At 35.5% G+C, this 20145-nt stretch overlaps 1 protein-coding gene across 2 annotated transcripts in view; it reads left to right on the forward strand.

The window, feature by feature from the left end:
* The window catches only part of LOC149222169 (uncharacterized), a 351705-nt gene extending 345222 nt beyond the window's left edge, over window positions 1-6483 (forward strand). For both annotated transcript variants that reach the window (XM_089385286.1, XM_089385287.1), the window contains exon 4: window positions 6202-6483. In XM_089385286.1, coding sequence (XP_089241412.1) covers window positions 6202-6212 — 11 coding nt within the window. In that variant the 3' untranslated portion in view covers window positions 6213-6483. The remainder of the gene's footprint in view (window positions 1-6201) is intronic.
* The last annotated feature ends 13662 nt before the right edge of the window (window positions 6484-20145 follow it).

Genomic DNA, 20145 nt, shown 5'->3' on the forward strand with positions numbered 1-20145 from the left:
CAAGTCATCTGAAGAAGGGTATCAAAGAAGCATGAAATCTCCTATTTACTCCAAAGAAGAAAGTAACTAAGACAAAGGATGAAGGACTCTTCTTAGCACTCTCTGGCACATTTCAATATGAGAACATTTGGGTAATCGATAGTGGAGCATCAAGGCACATGACCAGGCATCACAAGCAACTAAAAACATTGTAAAAAATAAACTCTTATTACTCCGTAGAGCTTGGAGATAATAAGAGATATCCCATGAAATGAATTAGATCAACCTCAATAGTGCTGGAGAATGGAGACAATATTCATCTCAATAACATCCTATTTGTTCCAGGTTTGCATAATAAATTACTCTCCATCTCAAGTTTAGAAGATAAAGGTGATAGAGTGGCTTTCATTGATGAAAAAATTGTAGTATGGGGTAAAAACTCAAGTATAGAAAATGCTAGAGTAATTGGGATTCGTGAAGGAAGACTTTACAGGTTGTTGTCCCCTCTTGCTCAAGTCTTAGTTCACATTGAAATCAACCCATGTGAAATTTTGCATAGAATATTTGATCATCTCCATTTAAAAATTCTTCCAACTCTAATATCTATAGTAGATGGAATCCCCAAACTGAAAGAAGATCATGAAGGAGTATGCAAGGGATGTGTATTGGGTAAGAACACCAATAGACCATTTGGAAGAAGTTTTTAACGGTCAAAAGAAATATTGGATCTTATTCATTATGTTTTCTGTGGTCCTATGACTCCTAAATGACTTGGAGGTCATCTATATTATGTCACATTTATAGATGATCATTCAGGAAGACTTGGGTTTACTTAGTGAAATCCAAGGATGAAGTATTTACTAAATTTCAAGAATTCAAAGGTGAAGTAGAGAACCTTACATAAAGAAGAATCAAGATATTAAGATCCGATAATGGAGGAGAATATACATCCAAGGAAATCATATATTTCTGTAAGGAGTCATGCTAGAGCTTTCAGGTTCCTAACTAGGTGTTTGCATTTTTTTTCCTCGGGGCATCAGTTACCGATAATAATGCTTTACTATGCCCTTTGAATTCCGTTAAACCAAGCTTACACAAAAATTTAAAAAAAAAACTACACACCTTTTTCACTTTATAGAAGCCTGATATTGAATCTGGTGTATCTCTGTAATTTCGGATCATCCAGTTCTAAAATTGCTACCTGCAGTAGCCTTCTGTGTCCTCTTTCCAATGCCACAAGTTTGAGCCAAATTGGATTCTCCAAGGAAGAGTTATGTGAAATCTCTCACAGTGACTTGCTTTTAGACTGGTTCAGTAGAGCGAACTTGTACGACGTACCACGAGTCACTGTTTCAACCTTTGAATCTGAAACACACATACAAGAAACTACAGTCCGTCCTCTTTCTGTACCTTTTTACAAAATTTCAATCCGATCCTCAGAGAGAGAGTTATGACGATTTTCCCCAGGTCACTTGTTTTGAATGTAATTTAGGAGTCTGCAAAAAGGCCAACTTCCTCAGATCATATCTCCGAAAATATCGCGCAAAAAGCTTTGAAATTCGAACCCAAGGTTCAGCGCCAATTCTTCTCAAATTGTTTTTTTTTGCGACTTCTGAAATGTCACAGAAAAAAAGTTATAGCGAAAATGCCACGATGACCTATTTGGAGCAGCGAAACCCTAGAATCCAAAGCTCTGATACCAAATGTTATGAAACCAGCTCAAGAAAAGATAGAAAAGAAAGATCAACGCCTTAGAATTCAGCCTCTTCGAGGGGGAAACCTCCTTTACATTACATAAATGCACAATTCTTGGATGATACAAATGACAAAACCTCCTTTCTATATATAGGAGTCTAAGGAGTCACAATATAATCCGGCCGACCTAACAATAATAATATAAAGCCACAAAAATAACAATAGAGGGATTCTATGGGGCACAGAAATAACAATATGGGGGTAATAGGGGCACAACAATATAAATAAGGGTATAACTACAATAGTAATGGGGTAATCACTAGTATTATAGGGACCCAACACGATCCATTGAAGAAAGTGTAAAAGCAATGTTACATGATCAAGATTTGCTGAAATTTATGTGGGGTGAAGATACAAGGAAGACTGTATACATACAAAATCAAAATCCCCACAAGTATCTAGATAACAAGACTCTCGAAGAGGTTTTCATTGGGAAGAAACAAACCATAGATCATCTCCGAATTTTTGGTTTTCTTGTCTATATACATATACCTAAGGACACAAGAAAGAAGCTAGATCCATTTGGCATGAAGGGAACATTTGTGGACTACAATAACTCTTCTAAGGCCTATAGGATATGTCAGTTTAATTTATGGAGTTGAATTAGAGCATCTATTTTAATATCAATTCGGGTTGGTAAAATTAGAAGCACACCAAGGTATATGGAACTTAGGTTTAACTAATATAGAAAGTAGTTTTTTAGAGGAAAATAATGGAAATTCATATTACAAATGTAAATTACTATTTGTAAAGAAAACATTGAAATTATGATCTACAAGAAAATGTGCAATGATTTTATGTGGAGTATAGCCAACAAGGAAGGGACTCTAACTTAGAGGTACTGGTTGTCCTTCCTCATCATTCCTATTCCAACAAAACCAATTCCACCATAAATCATAACACTTGATTTAAGAAAGCAAGAAAAGATGAATGCATAGAAAGAGATTTCAGTCCAAGTCTTAGTTCACAAGGAAGAGGCTCCAACTTGGAGACCTAGGTTGTCCTTCCTTACTCAAACTAGTCACTGAAAAGAGATCAATTCCAAAATCTAAATGGGCATGAAAATATTCACAAGAGACTATGCAAAAAACTAAAATGATAATATTCACAATTATGCACATTAATTCACAAAACAATGTACTTAGCTTAGAATGGGGCCCTCCACCTTTGTTTGGTACACCTCTAAAACAATCAGTTGCAGCAATTCATCATTCAAACCCACAACAATGAAGCATAAGAAATATAGACCAAGTATTTAAATGTATTCCATAAGAGAGTAATCACAATGATAATAATAATATACCTGTCCATATTTGTTTAGTTGTTGTGCTTAAATAGGCTAAAAGTATAACTAAATAAACTATAATGGCTATAACAACCAATGAAAGTCATATTCCAGCTAATAGGGTCGAATCCATCCCTTTGTTGCACAAAATATGGGAAGTTTCTACAAAATCACAAAATTGCCCCTAAATTAGGGGATTTACTGAGTGATTGGTCAAGTTTGACCAGCTTTGGCTGGGCCTGTTTTTACTCATTTGGAGTGTACCAATAGGAGTCTGTTCATCCTTGGTTCTTGTACTTTTCAAATATATCTTTAGTTTGTGCCGAGGTTTCCTGCACATATGACTCCAATGGAGCCATTATGGGAAATTTTGTTTCTGCCAAAGAAAATTTTTAATACCCAATTTATACTAAAAAATCTAAAATTTAAAAAACATTTATTTTACCTTAATGTGCATAAGAGACAAAAAAATGGAAAATATGACCATGATATGGTGGTAAGGGATGATAGATAGATGGATTATGCATGGTGAAAAATGGTCAAAATTGAGGGCCAACATCTTCCCCTTGCTGATTCTCAAGCATGTCCTCATGCTTGTCTTTGTCTCTTTGATCTTATGCCTCTACATGCTGAGCACCCTGTTGTTCTGTCTGTGGATCTGCCCCCTGATGTAGAAGATTTCAGCTGAATTGCTTGCAAAAGTATATCAATGCCCTCTTGTCCTTTACCAACTTAGCACATGGCTCTTTAAGCCACTCCCTTGGGATCCCCTTAGATTGTCAAATGTACCCTTTCTTGACGTTTCTAGAAAGTAATCCCATCCCTTTTCTTTGAAGTATTGTCCTTTATGATATTTTTCTCCTATCATAGGCAAATTTGTGGCTTGAGCAATATATTTTGGAGTAATGGAAACAAGAATGTCTCCTATTTTGATTTTTTTCATTATCAAAATTAGCTACAAAATCGTTTGTGACTTTTCCATTATGCCCATTAAAATTTCTTAAAAACCTTTAATAGGCCTGCCTATTAGAGTTTTTATATTGTTTCTTTATTCCAATTGAAATCCAGTGGCTTCAATCCTACTCCCCATACTGAAGTCTGGATGTTTTTGTTCTTTTTGTTCTCAAGCCCTGATCTGGATGTTTTTGACTGTAGGACACCTTTTGTGATGAGAAAATAAAAACTTTGAGATTTCACCTCTGTCTTTGCTGGAGAGAAGGCTCCGTTTCAATGCTTTGAAAACACTTTTCTAAAAACACCCGGTGTCAAAATGCCTCCGAACACACTCTTTTGGTCAATACGCTATTTATAAATCGAATTCTAGACACCTACAGGCCTGAAAATTACAAATTTGAACAACTACTTTCAAATGTATGCACTCATCTCCTCATCTTTGCCTTCAACTTTTAATTAACATTACCATACACTGCCTCTTCAGAAATCAAATCTAGGAAAGAAATCAATTTTCTGGGTGTTCTACAATAGTCACTATGCACTTCAGATTTGTTTATGAGGTTAATTAATGTGACTGGAGTTTTGGTGTTGACAATTACACAACTGGAGCTTTAAGTCGAAGTTATGATGCCACCACGCAGTTATAAACGCAGATTGACACCAAAATGTTTGATAGCTCGGAATTAAATCACGATGTCAATTGGAATTTGTGTTTACCTACATTGTTAGTATTTAAATGCCAATCTTAGACTTTGGATATCACCATAAAAAAAAAACGAACTACTTGCATTTCAATTCTAGTCAAACTCAACTTGTAATCTCTATGGAATTCATGAGATTTGAATGGAGATTTCAACGTTTAGTTTGCAGGGTTATAATTAATGAAAACACATCGTTTTCTTCTAGCTCTTTGTGGATATTTTTGGTATTAAGATCTATGCATACCCTAAACAAATCATTCCTTTGTATCCATTTCAAAGTCCATTTCTAGTTTTTTTCTCTTTGGGTTGGGTTTCCTACTTGAGCTCGGGCATAATTCTTTGTTGAATTCCTTTATTCTCCCTGCATGAAGGCACTAAACGTTGCTTTTCTGCGTGGTGTTGAATTCCTTTCTTCTCCTTGCGTGAAGGTGCTGAACGTTTCTCTCTGTGTTTGTTGAACGTTATTCTCTGCGTTTGCTTCTCTGCTCTGCGTGGGTGATGAACGTTTGACCGGGTTTTGTGTTTGTGCTGTGTTTTGAATTTTTTCCACCGTGGCTTAAAGACTTGTCCATTCTCCCTTTTTGTCATTTTGTATCCTTTGCATCCTCATCGATTTCAAAATCAATTTTTCTATGTTGATCTTTGCTATGGTTTGTTTGCAATTTTATGCGCCCTTTATACATATGCCATTTTCAAAGGTGTTTTTCATAGGTGTTTGATTTATATGTGCCCACCATTTCACCATTGCATACATTTAATGGATTCCGTTTTATTCATATTCATGCACCTTTCATTGCATATTCATATCCATTAAAACCACATTCTATTGAGTGATTACTTTGATCTTTACAAAGTCCTTTTTGTCATAATTTGTTTTTCTCCTTTGTTCTTCCTTTTATGAAACTAACCCATGCTTGATTGTTTTGTAGAGAAGATTTGTAGGGAAAGAGACATGACTTGAATAGGTAGTAAGGTGGAAGGTTTTTATAAAAGAGGGATATAGGGTTTTATGAACAAAGAAATTTTGGTATGTATATGGGATGAAGGGTTTGCACTCTTATACATTAAGGTTTAATTAGTCTCCTAAGTTAAGAATTCTTTTCAAAATCAAAAGGTATTAAAAATAAATTTATAACTTACAGTACTTTCCTTGATTAAGTAGCTCCCTCAGTTGATGTTGATCTTGAATAGTGAATCTTGATTGAGTACAGATCCCTTCTGATGATGAATCTTAAATAGTAAACTTGATTGAATACATGTCCCTTCTGATGATGAATCTTGAATAGTAAACTTGATTGAGTACAAGTCCCTTCTAATGATGAATCTTGAATAGTAAACTGATTGATGAACTTGATTGGTTGTTTTTTGTATACAGGTCCATTATGATATAATTTTTTATGTTGATCCTCAGGTCCCTTTAAGCAATAATATTTGACTCATAAATGTTCAGGTCCTTCTGTAATGTTGCTCATGTGACACTGCTCATGTTCAGGTCCCTTCTGACAGATTTTGATGTTGAATTTTCAGGTCCCTACTGAAGTAAAATATACAATTTTAAGAAGTCTTTTACATTCTGAGTTGCTTCCATATCAAGTGGAGCAGTTTGTTGAATTGCTCATCTTTTAAAAACAAATTCACTTGTTTTATTCTGTCTTCCCCCTTGCTTGTTTTGAGACTTGTCCTCAAGTCTGAAATTTGGAGAATATATTATACAAAAATTTAATGAAATCACTTTGAAAACATAAAGTAGAATTCGCATTAGCCAAATAAATTGGTTTTCTATTATGAATTCAAGTTTGTATTGTGTGAGGAATCTGGATTTTCATAGCCAAACCTCTTTATTATTATTTTTATTTTTATTTTTTGAATGGAGGTGGGGTATAAAGGTGTAGGGAAGTATGGAAATCTTATCAAAGTAAGATAGGTTGAAATCATTATCCAGGGTAAATGTGTATATAGACAATAGATATGGACTTCAACATGGTAGATCCGAATGATTGTGAAATTTAGCATACAATATGGTAAATGAATGAAATCATTAACAATATGGCTTATGAAAGACTTCCTTGGAAATGGATGTGACTTGTCATGGTACAACACTTGACTTCTTCTTTTGATGATTAACTTCATGTCTTTTTCCTTAATCTCAATCTATCTTGTAGGTTTGTTGGTGTTGTTGGTCAACAACTAAAGCAAGCTTCACGAGTTTGAATTGCTTTGTATGGATTCAACATCCTGTGAACTACACTTTGATTTGACTTGAATATTTTCATTTCATATTCTCATATATGAATTTTTAAAGATTGACTTTGAGAATCCTTCATCCATGGAGTTGACTCCTCAAATCTTCTTGGGACCTACAAAAACATAACACTTTCCTGCAATACAATATTAGATGATGGAGAAAGAGAGGTGGACAATCTATTTTCTTCCAAGAAAAAAGTAAAATAATTACAATCAATTCTTAAAAACAAGTTCAAAGATGATATACAAAGAAAATGCATTTGTTTACCCCTTGAGGAATGGTGGCCAACCTAGACCTCCTAGCGATATTTTGTTCACAAAACCTTCGTTTTATGTCCAATTAGAGTGACTCCAAATCCAAGTTGAAGTGAATTAATATGATTACTTCCAGTATAAACAAGTTTTCAAAATGGTTTAAAATGATATGCTAAAAATAATGAGGAGTACCATGTTTGATAGAGTTGCTTGTGTTTTTTTTACTAGACCAACAATCACTATTTGGAGTGTAACATTTTCGTTAAATATTGAATTGATGTCATTACACTTGGATATTAAAGTAGATTAATTTTTTTCTATTTAATAGAAACAAGTTTTTTCAAATACCCAGGTCTGATATCACAAAATTGCTGATGAACAGACCTAGGAGACATAGTTTCACTATGCTGATTTGAAGACATGCGGTCACTAAATGTGGAATAACTTTTTCCTTTGACCTCCAAATGAGATGATTCAAATTGTGTCATAAAATAGAGTTGCATATCTATCTCCCTTAGAAACAGGTTTTGAAAAGAAGATGCTTTGATATGTTAAATATGCCAATGAATAGTCAAGACTTAAAATTGTCACCATGCAGATGCTTTGACAAGCAATGAGTATTTTGAGCATAACTTTTTCATATGATGTCGGATTGATGTGATTCAAATTGATTTGGAAACTAGATTCTAAGGGCTATGTAAATATCATGTAAAAATGTTTCCATTAAACCCCTCGAATCAATACTTTACTAGCTCTGTCCTCAAAAATTTTCTTGCGATCTAGTGTTTATTTTGATCATATCTTTTTTATTTGTGATCCAAATTGAAAATCTCAAAATAGATTTAAAAACTAGATTTCAAGAGATTATTTTTTTAAAAACATGCTTTGAAAAAATGATCCTATATGGTTACCCAAAATAGGAATTTTCTTACTGCATTTTTCCATAAAATCATTCCAAATGAATATTGAACGATGATTTGAAGAATTACTCATGAGAGTTTGAACCAAAATTATTATGCAAGTTTTATTGTGAACTCATTCTACTTATTTATTATTTTTCTATTCTATCCTACTCTATTGTATAAAAATAAGTTATTCTCTCAAGTATACGATAATTTCCAATGCATCCATTTGTGTAACAAGATCATAAGTAGACTCACATCCAAGTTTGAAAAATATACCTTAATGAATGCTTGGACACTGTTATCCTCCACAATGTCCCAAGGCTGAGAAATGAGGTTGACGGGGGTAACCTCAAACCACTTAGGGTTCAACAGCTAGCCCTGCTAAACTAGAGAGGGCTCTCTCTATAAAGCTCACAACCAAATATGACTGGAGTAGGAAAAATATATTAGGCTAGGTATGTTCAGCTCCAGGTTTTGAAATTTAGAGTTTTGCTGGATCAGGAGTCAAAATCAAGGAACTAGGTCAGGTCCCAAAGGTTTCAATTGCAAGAGATAAAGAGGAGCAGGGTAGGTATTCTTTTGTGATACTTTGGGGTTTTTCCGATGTAGTTTAGGGTGGCAAAAAAAAGATTCAAAATGAGCATGGCAAGCATGAATTCATTGATCAGAAGATAGATAACATAACCATGAAATTCCTAGCAAAATAGAGCTTAAGCTTAAGAATTTTGTTTAAAACCATTTAGGAAAATCACTGAAAAACATATTTATGGAGAGGAGATGAAATTATCATTCATATAAGATATTAACAGAAGAAAAACATTATCACAAACTCATACCACAATAATTCTTAAATAATAGATGCAATTGGCCTTTGATTTCCTGTAAAAAGATGATGAATACAAGCTCCAAGTCTTTCACTCTCTGATGTCCAACCCCTAATACTTTGAAATTTGAAGTATTTATACAATGGTTTACAGAAAAATACCTTAAAACAAATTTTAAAATTTGTTACAAAAATTCATTAAAATAGATCAAAACTACTAAAAATATAATTTGGTTGAGTTTTGGTGTTGTTCTGGGCATTCTAGTGTAACAGAGGCCTTGAATAAACACTTTTGTTAATCTTGCTGGTTGATGAATTGCATTGCTATTCCACTTTTTCTGCATTATGTTTGAGCTGTGGTGAAATAAGGGATCTGGTGCTCTATGAATGGAGGTCAGGTCTTTCAGTTGAGAAATTACATGAAAGATAACGAAAAATCGCGAGCGAGGGCGTGAAAAACTAAACTGATATTGACCATCGGGGAGAAGTATGAGCCATCGATATGAGTTGTCTGATCCAAACTGATTAGATCTAGGCCATTTATCCGAGCCGGTTATATATTGCAATCGCAACAGGGAGAGGGACTCTTAACCATGTTCCATAATGTTTTCCGACGCCCTGGACCTGAGACTTTATCAAGAACACTTTATAAAATATCGCATCCAGCAGGGCCTTCCATATCACAATCGCAACCGGGAAGGGAGTGCACGGGAGTGGGACCATAAACCTGGACCTGAAAACCTTTTAGATATAACATATAATCCCGACAGGTCTGGAAAGGGGGCTGTGTTATTATATCGCAATCGCAACCACGGGGAAGGACCATGCGAGAAAGAACTTTAGATTGGTGCAATCATCGGGGGACAAGACTTATTAGATGCGAGAGTTATGGTGAGCAAGAATTATTGCGGAATGTGGGACTTATCGCTTGTGGGACTGTTATCACAATCAAAGGTCGGGGGCCGAGACTTATCGCAGTCAGGAGCCAAGGGCCGAGACTCATAGTCGGGGGAATGTTACGATATCGGTAGGAGGACTTTATCGGTGGAGTGGGCAATCGACAGGGATTTCATCGGCGAGTTGGACTGATTGCGGGATGGGGAGCCGATTGCAAGATGCAGGATGCTGCGAGCCTAGTTTATGTCTCGAGGTAGTGGGTTTATATGATGTATTATGTTGTAATACATTACAGCATAATGTATCACAAAAGGCAATGTGAGCATGTTCAATGATATGGGAATGCGATTAGAGTTAAATGTATAGTACAAAATGGAAATGCGACTAGAGTTTATGTATCAAATGGATTTTTGGGATAAGGATAGAGTTTGGGAATTAATTATGAATAAAGAGAAAATGGATTAAGGCTTAGAGTTTTGAGAATTTGAATATGGAATATGAATGTTTCCAAGGGAAAAATGGGTTTTGACTTAGGATTTAAGGATTTTCTTAAGGAAAAAGGGGTTTTAGATGGAATGCAGGGATTTATGAGGAAAGTTTGAGGGGGTATATGGAGTATGAATGAGGATGTTGAAACAAGCTAAAATCTCGAACACATTATTTCGCCTAATTACAACTCCCATAATGATTAACCATACATGATGTTATGACTCTTTTGACCAGTTTAATGCCTTTACCTATTTATGACATCTAATGGAGTATGAAATTGACCATGAGATGAGACTGAGACGATGATCAAGATATTTACTGATGGCTCATCATAATGAGTGATGACACGACCAAAATGGCATTGGACCATGAAATGGAGGGAGTAGTAACATACCTAGACATATTAACGAGTGATCAAATTTTATTTCAAAATATAAAAATTTGACCTAATAACCTTATCAACAACTTTGAAAGAGTACATTTGTTCACTGGTGACTGACAGACACTAACAAACATGAAAAATTAGTTGATCATAAAGATTTGATGCTAATGAATGTTGAAAAATGGAGTGGCGTTTTGGTCTAATGACTAGTTGAAACTAAATTTGAGGGTGATATTTAAGTCTTTAATTCTCCTCATCTGTCATAACGCAAAGTTATTCTTGTGGAACTTATTTAAAGTCATGAATGCACAAGGGATCTTGTGATATATATTGTAGATATTCTTCAATTTCAATCTCTATTGTTTGAACTTCATCGCATGTGATTCATAACTCATTGATCTCCTTACAAAGATATCTAGAAAAAACTTCTATATTTTCTTCTTGTGAATTCTCTTCATGGATACTTTGTTCCTATTCTAGCTTTTGAAATGAAGATTCATCCCTAGTGACCATTCTAAATTGTGGACAAGGATTTGAGAAGATCCTTGTGGCCACATACCCTCCTTCTCTAAATGACTTCTTTAACATCATGTTTGTAGATCTTTCTTTTGCAAATGTATTTCCAGTTAATGAGTTTTTGTTAGTGGTTGGGGGTTTTGTTTTGAGGATATAACTTTCTAATTTCTATGTCTAACCATGAATAACCATAATTAAAAGTGTTTTTTATTATTATATGTTTTCTAAACAATCTTCCTAACTATCTCTATCTAAGTGTACTTCCTCAACAACGGCTCCAAAAATGTCATTCTAATTTATGAAGTTGAATTAGAGAATCTATTTTAATATCAATTCGGGTTGGTAATCTTAGAATCACACCAAGATATATGGAACTTAGATTTAACTAATGTAGGAAGTAGTTATTTAAATGAAAATAATGGAAATTCATATTGCAAATGTAAATTATTGATTGTAAAGAAAGCATTGAAATTTTGATCTAAAAGCAAATGTGCAATGATTTTATGTGGAGTATAACCAACAAGGAAGAGACTCTAACTTAGAGGTCCTGCTCGTCATTCCTCATCATTCCTATTCTAACAAAACCAATTCCACCACAAAGCATAACACTTGATTTGAGAAAGCAAATGATTTAAGAAAGCAAGAAAAGATGAATGCATAGAAGAGATTTCAGTCCAATTCTTAGTGCACAAGGAAGAGGCTCCAACTTGGAGACCTGGGTTGTCCTTCCTTACTCAAACTAGTCACTGAAAATAGGTAAATTCCAAAATCTAAATGGGCATGAAAATATTCACAAGAGATTATACAGAAAACTAAAATGCTAACTATTCAAAATTATGCACATTAATTCACAAAATAGTGTACTTCGCTTAGAATGGGGGCCCTCTACCTTTGCTTGGTACACCTATGAAACAATCAGTTGCAACAATTCATCGTTTAAATCTCACAACAATGAAGCATAATAAATATAGAGCAAGTCTTCAAATGTATTCCAAAAAAGAGTAATCACAATGATAATAATAATATATTTGTCCATAGTTATTTAGTTGTTGTGCTTAAATAGGCTAAAAGTATAACTAAATCAACTATAATAGCTGTAACAACCTATGAAAGTCCTATTCCACCTAATAGGATCGAATCCATCTCTTTGTTGTACAAAATATGAGAAGTTTCCACAAAATCACAAAATAGCTCATAAATCAAGGGATTTCCTGAGTGACTGGTCAAATTTGACCAACTTTTACCGGGTCTGTTTTGACTCATTTGGAGTGTACTAATAGGAGTCTGTTCATCCTTGGTTCATGTACTTTTCAAATCTATCTTCTGTTTGTGCCCATGTGTCCTGCACATACGACTTCAATGGAGTCATTACGAAAAATTATGTTTCTGCCAAAAATAAATTTTAATACCTAATTTTTACTAAAAATTGAAATTTTAAGAGACAATTATTTTACCTTAATGTGCAATAAGAGGCAAAAATATGGAAAATATGACCATGATATGGTGGTAAGGGATGATATATATATGGATTATGCATGGTGAAAAATGGTCAAACTCGAAGGCCAAAAAGATCTACATAAAGGGATGGCACCAAAATGAAGTAAGTCGAGATGTGATATTTGATGAAAGTATTGCATTCAATAAATCAAAGGATCTCCCTCTGGACTCTGATGATGAAGAACTTCTGGTATTTGAAGAAGAAGTTACCAGGGAAGAAGAATAATCAAACCATGAAGATGAAGGTCCTTGTGAACTAATACATTTTGTGGTAATTCTCGAAATTAGAAAAAGACCTAACTGGTTGAAGTCTACACTTCTAGTGTAGAAGGTCATGAAGCAACTCAAGGTACATTCATGGAAAGAAAGAATCCCAAACGATATTCTGAGTATGCATCCTACATGAAAAAACTAATTGAAGCATAGCCATCCACTTTTGAATAAGTTCTCAGTCACCAAGAATGGAAGGATGCCATGAATGAAGAATATCAATCTATAATGAAGAATGGAGTTTGGGAGATCGTACCTAGTCCTGAAGACAAATGTATGGTAACTTCCAAGTGGCTCTACAAGATCAAACATGCAACAAATGGAAATATTGATAAATATAAGGCAAGATTTGTGGCTAGCGGCTTCTCTCAACAAGAAGGCATCGATTATGAAGAGACATTTTCTCCAACATCAGGGTATACAACTATTTGTTCATTGATCTCTTTGGAAACATCGTTGGGATGGAACATCCACCAAATGGATGTCAATATTTCATTCCTAAACGAAACAATTGATGAGGAAGTCTATATAGATCAAACCTTGGGATTTGAAGTTAGACAGAAAGACATATGTTTGCAGATTGAAGAAGGTAGTATACGACCTCAAGCAAGCACTAAGGGCATGGTATTCTAGGATGGATGCATACCTACAAATATTAGGCTTCTCAAAGAGTTTTTCTGAACCAAGTTCTTCTGTATGTGGATGATCGTCTCTTGACAGGTGTGGAAGTCTGAATTGAAGAATGTAAGAAGCAACTAGCAACAAAATTTGACATGAAGGATCTAGGGCTAATGCACTGTTATTTGGGAAGTTTGGAAAGGACCTGATGAGATCTACCTAGGTCAAGGGAAGTATGTGATCGAGATGTTGGAGAGGTTTGACATGATGGATTGCAAACCAATGACTACTTTGATGATCACAAACTTGAAGAGACTAAGGAGTTTTGAATGTAGCCCAGCGGATCCTTCCAGGTAAGGAAATCGAATGACTCACTGATGTACTTGGTGAATACTCGACTAGACATATGTTTTGTAGTAAATATTCTCAGACAATTCCAAGTGAAGTTGAAGCATGATTATTGGATAAAAAAAAACATATACTAAGATATCTTCAAGGAACAATCCACTACTACCTAAAATATGATAGGAGGAATGATGTCCACTTGATTGGATATACAAATTTCGACTGGGGATGTAGTGAGCAGGATGGAAGGAGCACTACAGGAGGATGTTTTAGTTTTGGATCCTCCATGATCTCATGGATGAGCAGAAAGAAAGATACGGTTGATTGGAGTAGTACCAGGGCTAAGTACATTGCAGCGTGTGAAGTAAGCAAAGAAGTTGTCTGGTTAAGGAAGTTGCTATCAGACCTATTTGATGGGCCAATGGACCCTACAATGATACATTGTGATAACACTAGTTGTATACGATTGACTGAAGACCCAATATTTCATGGAAAGACAAAGCATATCAACAACAAGTATCACTATATTCGGAAGCTAGTACAAGATGGTGTGTTGCAACTATAATATATCTCCACCGATGAGTAGGTACTAACATATTGATAAAATATCTTCCTAATAATAAGCTTGTATATCTGAGAGACATGATTGGCTTGGTTGATGTATCCCCCTTGACTGAGGGCGAGAGATAGGCACATCATTCTTATCTTCACTTGGGAAGACAAAATGGAGGATTGGGTAAACCTATGGCATTCGATACTCTTTGAGGATGTGGTAGGGCATCCAAGATAAGAGTAGTTGTGGGTAGATATTCTTTGAGGACTAACTATCCAAGATAATAGTAGTCCAAAGAAGGTCATACTTTGTAAACACCCGGGTGGGGTATGTACCTTAAGAATGTACCTTAAGAGACAATGATGATGGTGTCTATAAATCATTGGTCTCACCAAAATTGTGCTCTGATCTTGTGGAGAGATAGAGATGTTAGTCAAGGCCTTGCTATATAACAATGATGGTTGATATAATGCTAAAAATATGTGTTACCAATCCGACTCTTCTTATGAGATCTCTTTAGTTTGAGAATGTCCATGTACCATTTATGAATACCTCCCTAGTTAAGAGGGAGTGTTGAAAAATATGTAACTAGGTTCGGTCTTCATAAATATGAAATGCATTTTTTATTCTTGTAAATTGTAAAATGAAAGAAAATTACTACTATTATTTTTGGAGCATGGGTTTCATGCTCAAGGTCTTTATATTTTAGGTCAAGCACCCATTGAGTGCTTCTAGGGTTGGTCCTAGGTCAAGAAGTCAAAAGATTCATTGTCATAAGTTTAATACCGCATCGAGCAAATTGTAACTTGTAAAGAATATTTTCTTTGTCGTTAAAAGTATCAAAATACCATTCAAGACCAAGTTGACCTAATTTGAGGAGCAACATCAACCTTGAGAAGCCTATATAAAGGATGAAACTTGATCTCCTTCGATCACATTCATCAGTCACTCATTCAAGTGAAGGAGGAAGAATAGGAAAGAAGAAAAGAAGGAAGACGATGAAGGAGACTTGTATTTGGGCAATTTCTCTCTCACATGTGCAAAGGAAGGCTAGGGTTTCTGCAACTGATCTAGGGTTTTTTTTTCTACATGTTCGATCTTGAAGAAGGAAAGGAAATAAGGTCAAACGAAGGTCACAGGAATCTATCCTCAAGCTCCAGAAGGAAGAGAAAGACAAGAGAAGGTCTGAGGAAGCCTTGGGAGGCTAAAAGAAGCTCTAATGTGTGGCAAAAACAACTGCAGGAGGGGAAAAATTTCAGGTCTGTAGTGAAGGCTGAAATTTTGCATCTGGGGGTCGAAGTTGTGCTACTAGAAGATATTTGACTGGGTTTGACTTGAACAAGGAAAACATATAATCCAAAAGGGTTAGAATTGGCCTTGAAGGGTATTGGTCTTGGTCTAGAGGTCCTGGAATTCATCAATCGAAGAATATAAGGAAGAGAAGAAATTTGCAGGTTTTCCTTTCAGGTGAAGAGGTTTTGGCCCTGGCTTGCAACCTATATTCTATGTTCTTGTTCTTGTTTTTGGTAGTTGTTTGATGATATACAAACGTAATAATAAGTAAATAAACTAATAAGTAAGATAAAATAAAAAGACATCACAAGCAGTTATCAAGAAAAAAGAAATCACTCTAATCTTTTCCCTATATATTTCTCAATAGTTCCAATTATATTTTTATCCTTGGGATGAGGCACTAGCTCCCATGTTTCATTCTTTTCGATTTGATAGATTTCTTCTTCCATAAATTTTATCCAATGAGGATCCTTACTAGCTTGAGTGAAGTTTTCTGGTTCAATCATGGATAGTAGAGCAACATCATTCTTTTTAGGTGTATTTGTCATCCTTCTTCGAGTTTGAATTCCATTATCTATATTGCTAATGATATGATCTTTCGGATGATGTTTTTGTATGAGCTTGATTCTTGACGAAGTTTGAGATGGTTCCTTTTGACTTTCCAACTCCTTTTCTTCCTTTGTAGTATCTTTTTCAACTTCTTCAAGGATAGGATCTTCTTCATTGGCTTCGATTTCTCTTTCAGGAAGTGCCTCATCAATTTTTACATCAATGCTTTCTACTACCTTCTGTAATCGATTATTGTAGAATTTATAGGCTTTGCTTCTTGTAGAATACAAAAGGAAAATTCCTTCATCAACAGGAGAGTCAAATTTGTCTCGTGAATTATCATTAATCTTTATGAAGCATTTACTTCCAAATATTTTGAAGTATTTCACTAAAGTAGGTCTTCCTTTCCATAATTCATATGGAGTTTTGTCACTATTTATTAGGAGTTGTGCCCTATTCATAGTATATATTGCTGCTCCAACTGTTTCTTTCCAAAAATTTGGCTGCAAATAAGCTACAATAAGCATTGTTCTTTCCATCTCTTGTATGGATCTGTTATTTCTTTTAACTACTCCATTTTGGTTTGGAGTTCTAGCAATAGATAGTTCCCTTTCGATTCCTTGTGCTTCACAAAATTCATTGAATTATTTTGAAGTAAATTCTCCACCTCTATCTATTCTAAGGCACTTGATTTTTTATTCCCTTTCATTTTAGACAAGAGCCTTGAAATTCTTAAAGCATTCTAGTGCTTCTGATTTAAATCTAATGAAAAATATCCACACCATTGTAGTATAATCATCTATAAAAATACAAAGTACCTTTCTCCTTGTAGGGCTAGAGTTGTAGTTGGTCCACATAGATCTGCATGGATGATCTCCAAAGGCTTTGATGTTGAGAATTCCTTGGTCTTGAAGTTGGTCTTGTTTTCTTACCATATTGACATTGGCCACAAACAACTTTTTAGGTTTTTAAAATTTTTGAATATCTCTTACTACATGTGTTTTGTTGATTTTAGCCAAATTGTCAAAATTTAGATATCCCAATCACTTGTGCCATAACCAACTTTCATCTTTTTGACTCATTTAGCATTTTTCTTCTTGAATAATACTCAAAACATATATGTTCTCTGGTGTTCTTACCCCTTTTCCAACAAGTTTGTTGGAAATACTGAGAAGGGGGGTGAATCAATATTCCTTTTCAATTGTTATTTTTACCAGTTAAATCATTTATATTTAGAACACAAAATGAACAATAGGAATAAATGATTTTATTAATATAATCTTTACAATAAATCAGGTACAATATATATAAGGCTCCAACTTGTTGCCAAGCACCAACTTGGTCTTTTATGAGGCTCCAACCTCTAGGGAACCAACCCTATCTTCTCAAGGCACCAACCTTGTGTTTAGGAGCACCAACTCCAAGGACACCAATCCTTCCAATTCTGAGGCACCAACCCCAAGGGCTCCGACCCTATCTTGTCAAGATATGTTTGGTAGTAATTCTCTACTCCCAAAATCTTCTTCACTGAGTTCTGTCAATCTACAGCTTCACTGTAGTCTCCATGCTACATCATTAATGACAACCTGTCTTCATATGAAGGAGTCTTCACAACTCTTCATATTGCCCACACAAAGTCTGCAAAGTTACCTCTTACTGTCGCGATATCTTACTTCCAAGAAACAAACTCACAAACACTTCAATGCTGGTGCTGTCTATTGCTCCCTTCAAACGATGACAGATGAAACTTTATTTCCTTTCACATAATTGTTCTTCAAATTGCATTTTGTACTTCTTCCATAGATTAATTTATCACAGGTCTAATCCTTTCAAATATTAACCCAATCAATAGAATTGCTTCGTCCTTTGGCTTCTTCCTATCCTACTAGACCTTCGGCTTCCTTCTGTCCTGCTGGACCTTCGACTTGCTTCTGTCCTATTGGACTTCGGCTTCCTTCTGTCCTGTTGGACCTTCGGCTTCCTTCTGTCCTGCTGGACCTACGACTTCCTTCTATCTTGCTGAACCTATGACTTACATATCTTTTTCTCACTCGATCTTCGGCTTCTTTTGTACCTTCATCGTCTGCTAGACCTTTGGATTCTCGACCTTTTGACTTCTTCTTTCATTTGCTTGACCTTTGGCTTCCCGGACTTCGACTTCTTGATATTTGGCTTCTTCTGTCCCTTCAAGTTCATGAGTTGTGAACTGTTACTTCTTTTCTCTGTTAGATGCCCGAGATCAATTCTTAGAACTGAAGCATTTTAACTCGTTTTTATACGAGTTTCACCAATGACCAAAGGACGTGTCTATTGGAGGGAGGCCGACTTGTATTTTAAAAATATATATCGTAGAGTATTTTATCCATAGACTTGATTATTCACGGAAACCATATAAGTGCTGCTATACCCACATGAAGGTCCCACATGCCACGTCATCACCTTTAATCCCACAATCGCAATTTCATGAGAATCAGAGTCATTCCTTTAATCCCGCAATCGTAACTTCATAAAAATCGAAGGTTTTACAAGTGTGCACATGCTCTGTCTTTATATGGAGCAGATGCGATATTCCATGAACTGTTTTTAATGAATCCATCGGGTCTACAACTCTATCGCAATCAGAGGTTTTAACATCCCTTTGAAACTTGCGATACTGCGGATGCAATATTACATTTAGTCATGTTAAATGGTGCAGTCGGGTCCGTAATACATATATCACAATCGAGGGTTTTATCGTGGCATCCCTTTAAGACATTTGATATGAAAATTCTGATGCGGCAGATGCGATATTATATTAAGTCATGTTGTAATGGTGCAGTTGGGTCCGTAGTATATATCACAATTGGGGGTTTTAACATAACATCTCTTTAAGTCTTGTGATATGAAAGTTACGATATGACGGATGCGATATTTCTTTAAGATGTGTTATAATGGTGCAGCGGGTCCGCATACTATCATAATCGGGGTTTCGACGTGATAAGGCTTTAAAGCTTGCAATGCACTGGATGCGATATTTCAATAGAGTTGTTACCATAAAATAATTGGGTCTGCAGTACATATCGCAATCGACGGATTTCAATGTGGAAAGACTTTAAAGAGGCTTGCGATGTGGAGAATGTGATGTCATATTAAGACGTATTTTAATGGGGCTATCGGGTCCATGTTATGTATCACAATCGGGGGTTTGCGGGACTTCGACTAGCACATGGATTAAAACGGCCTTAACCCTCGCAGTTGACTGTGATCTAAGAGTTGAATAGGAGATCGACGGCTAGGATTGAGTGTGGGACATTAGCCATGATCAAGGAAATCCGTACTTTCCTACCCCCACAGTTGCTAATCACCGTTGATCTAACAAATATGTCGATCTGACGATCCAAATCTATTCCTCCGCCATTCTTCTTCTGCAAGCACTTGGGTTTGATCTCCGCTGTTCATTTCTTGACTCCATTTTTTAATACTCCCTTCGATTATTTCTTCGATATTACTGTTAACTCCTTCGTTAACACTATTTATACACCTCTACCGATGTGTTCCTTTTTTCTTCTTGTGGCTTCTAATGACCCCTTCCTCTTTTGCTTTGGTTTCATGATGGCTTCTGATAAACTGCTTCTGATGAACTCTTCCGATAGCTCTTCTTTGACTGCTCCTATTCTTGACTTCCAATGGCTTCCAATGTCTTTTCAATGGCTTCCCTGATGGCTTTTCTCCTTGGCTTCTTTCTCATGTTTCTTCATGGATCTGCTCTGCTCTCATTGGCTTCATATCGTCATTTAGTATCCTAGAATATTGCCATATTGACTTCAATGAAAATCTAGATCAACAATCTCCCCCT

The sequence above is a fragment of the Pinus tabuliformis genome, chromosome Q, assembly GCF_031772625.1.
Source record: "Pinus tabuliformis cultivar Carrire ecotype Pingquan chromosome Q, CPIR1, whole genome shotgun sequence".
Taxonomy (NCBI): Eukaryota; Viridiplantae; Streptophyta; class Pinopsida; order Pinales; family Pinaceae; genus Pinus; species Pinus tabuliformis.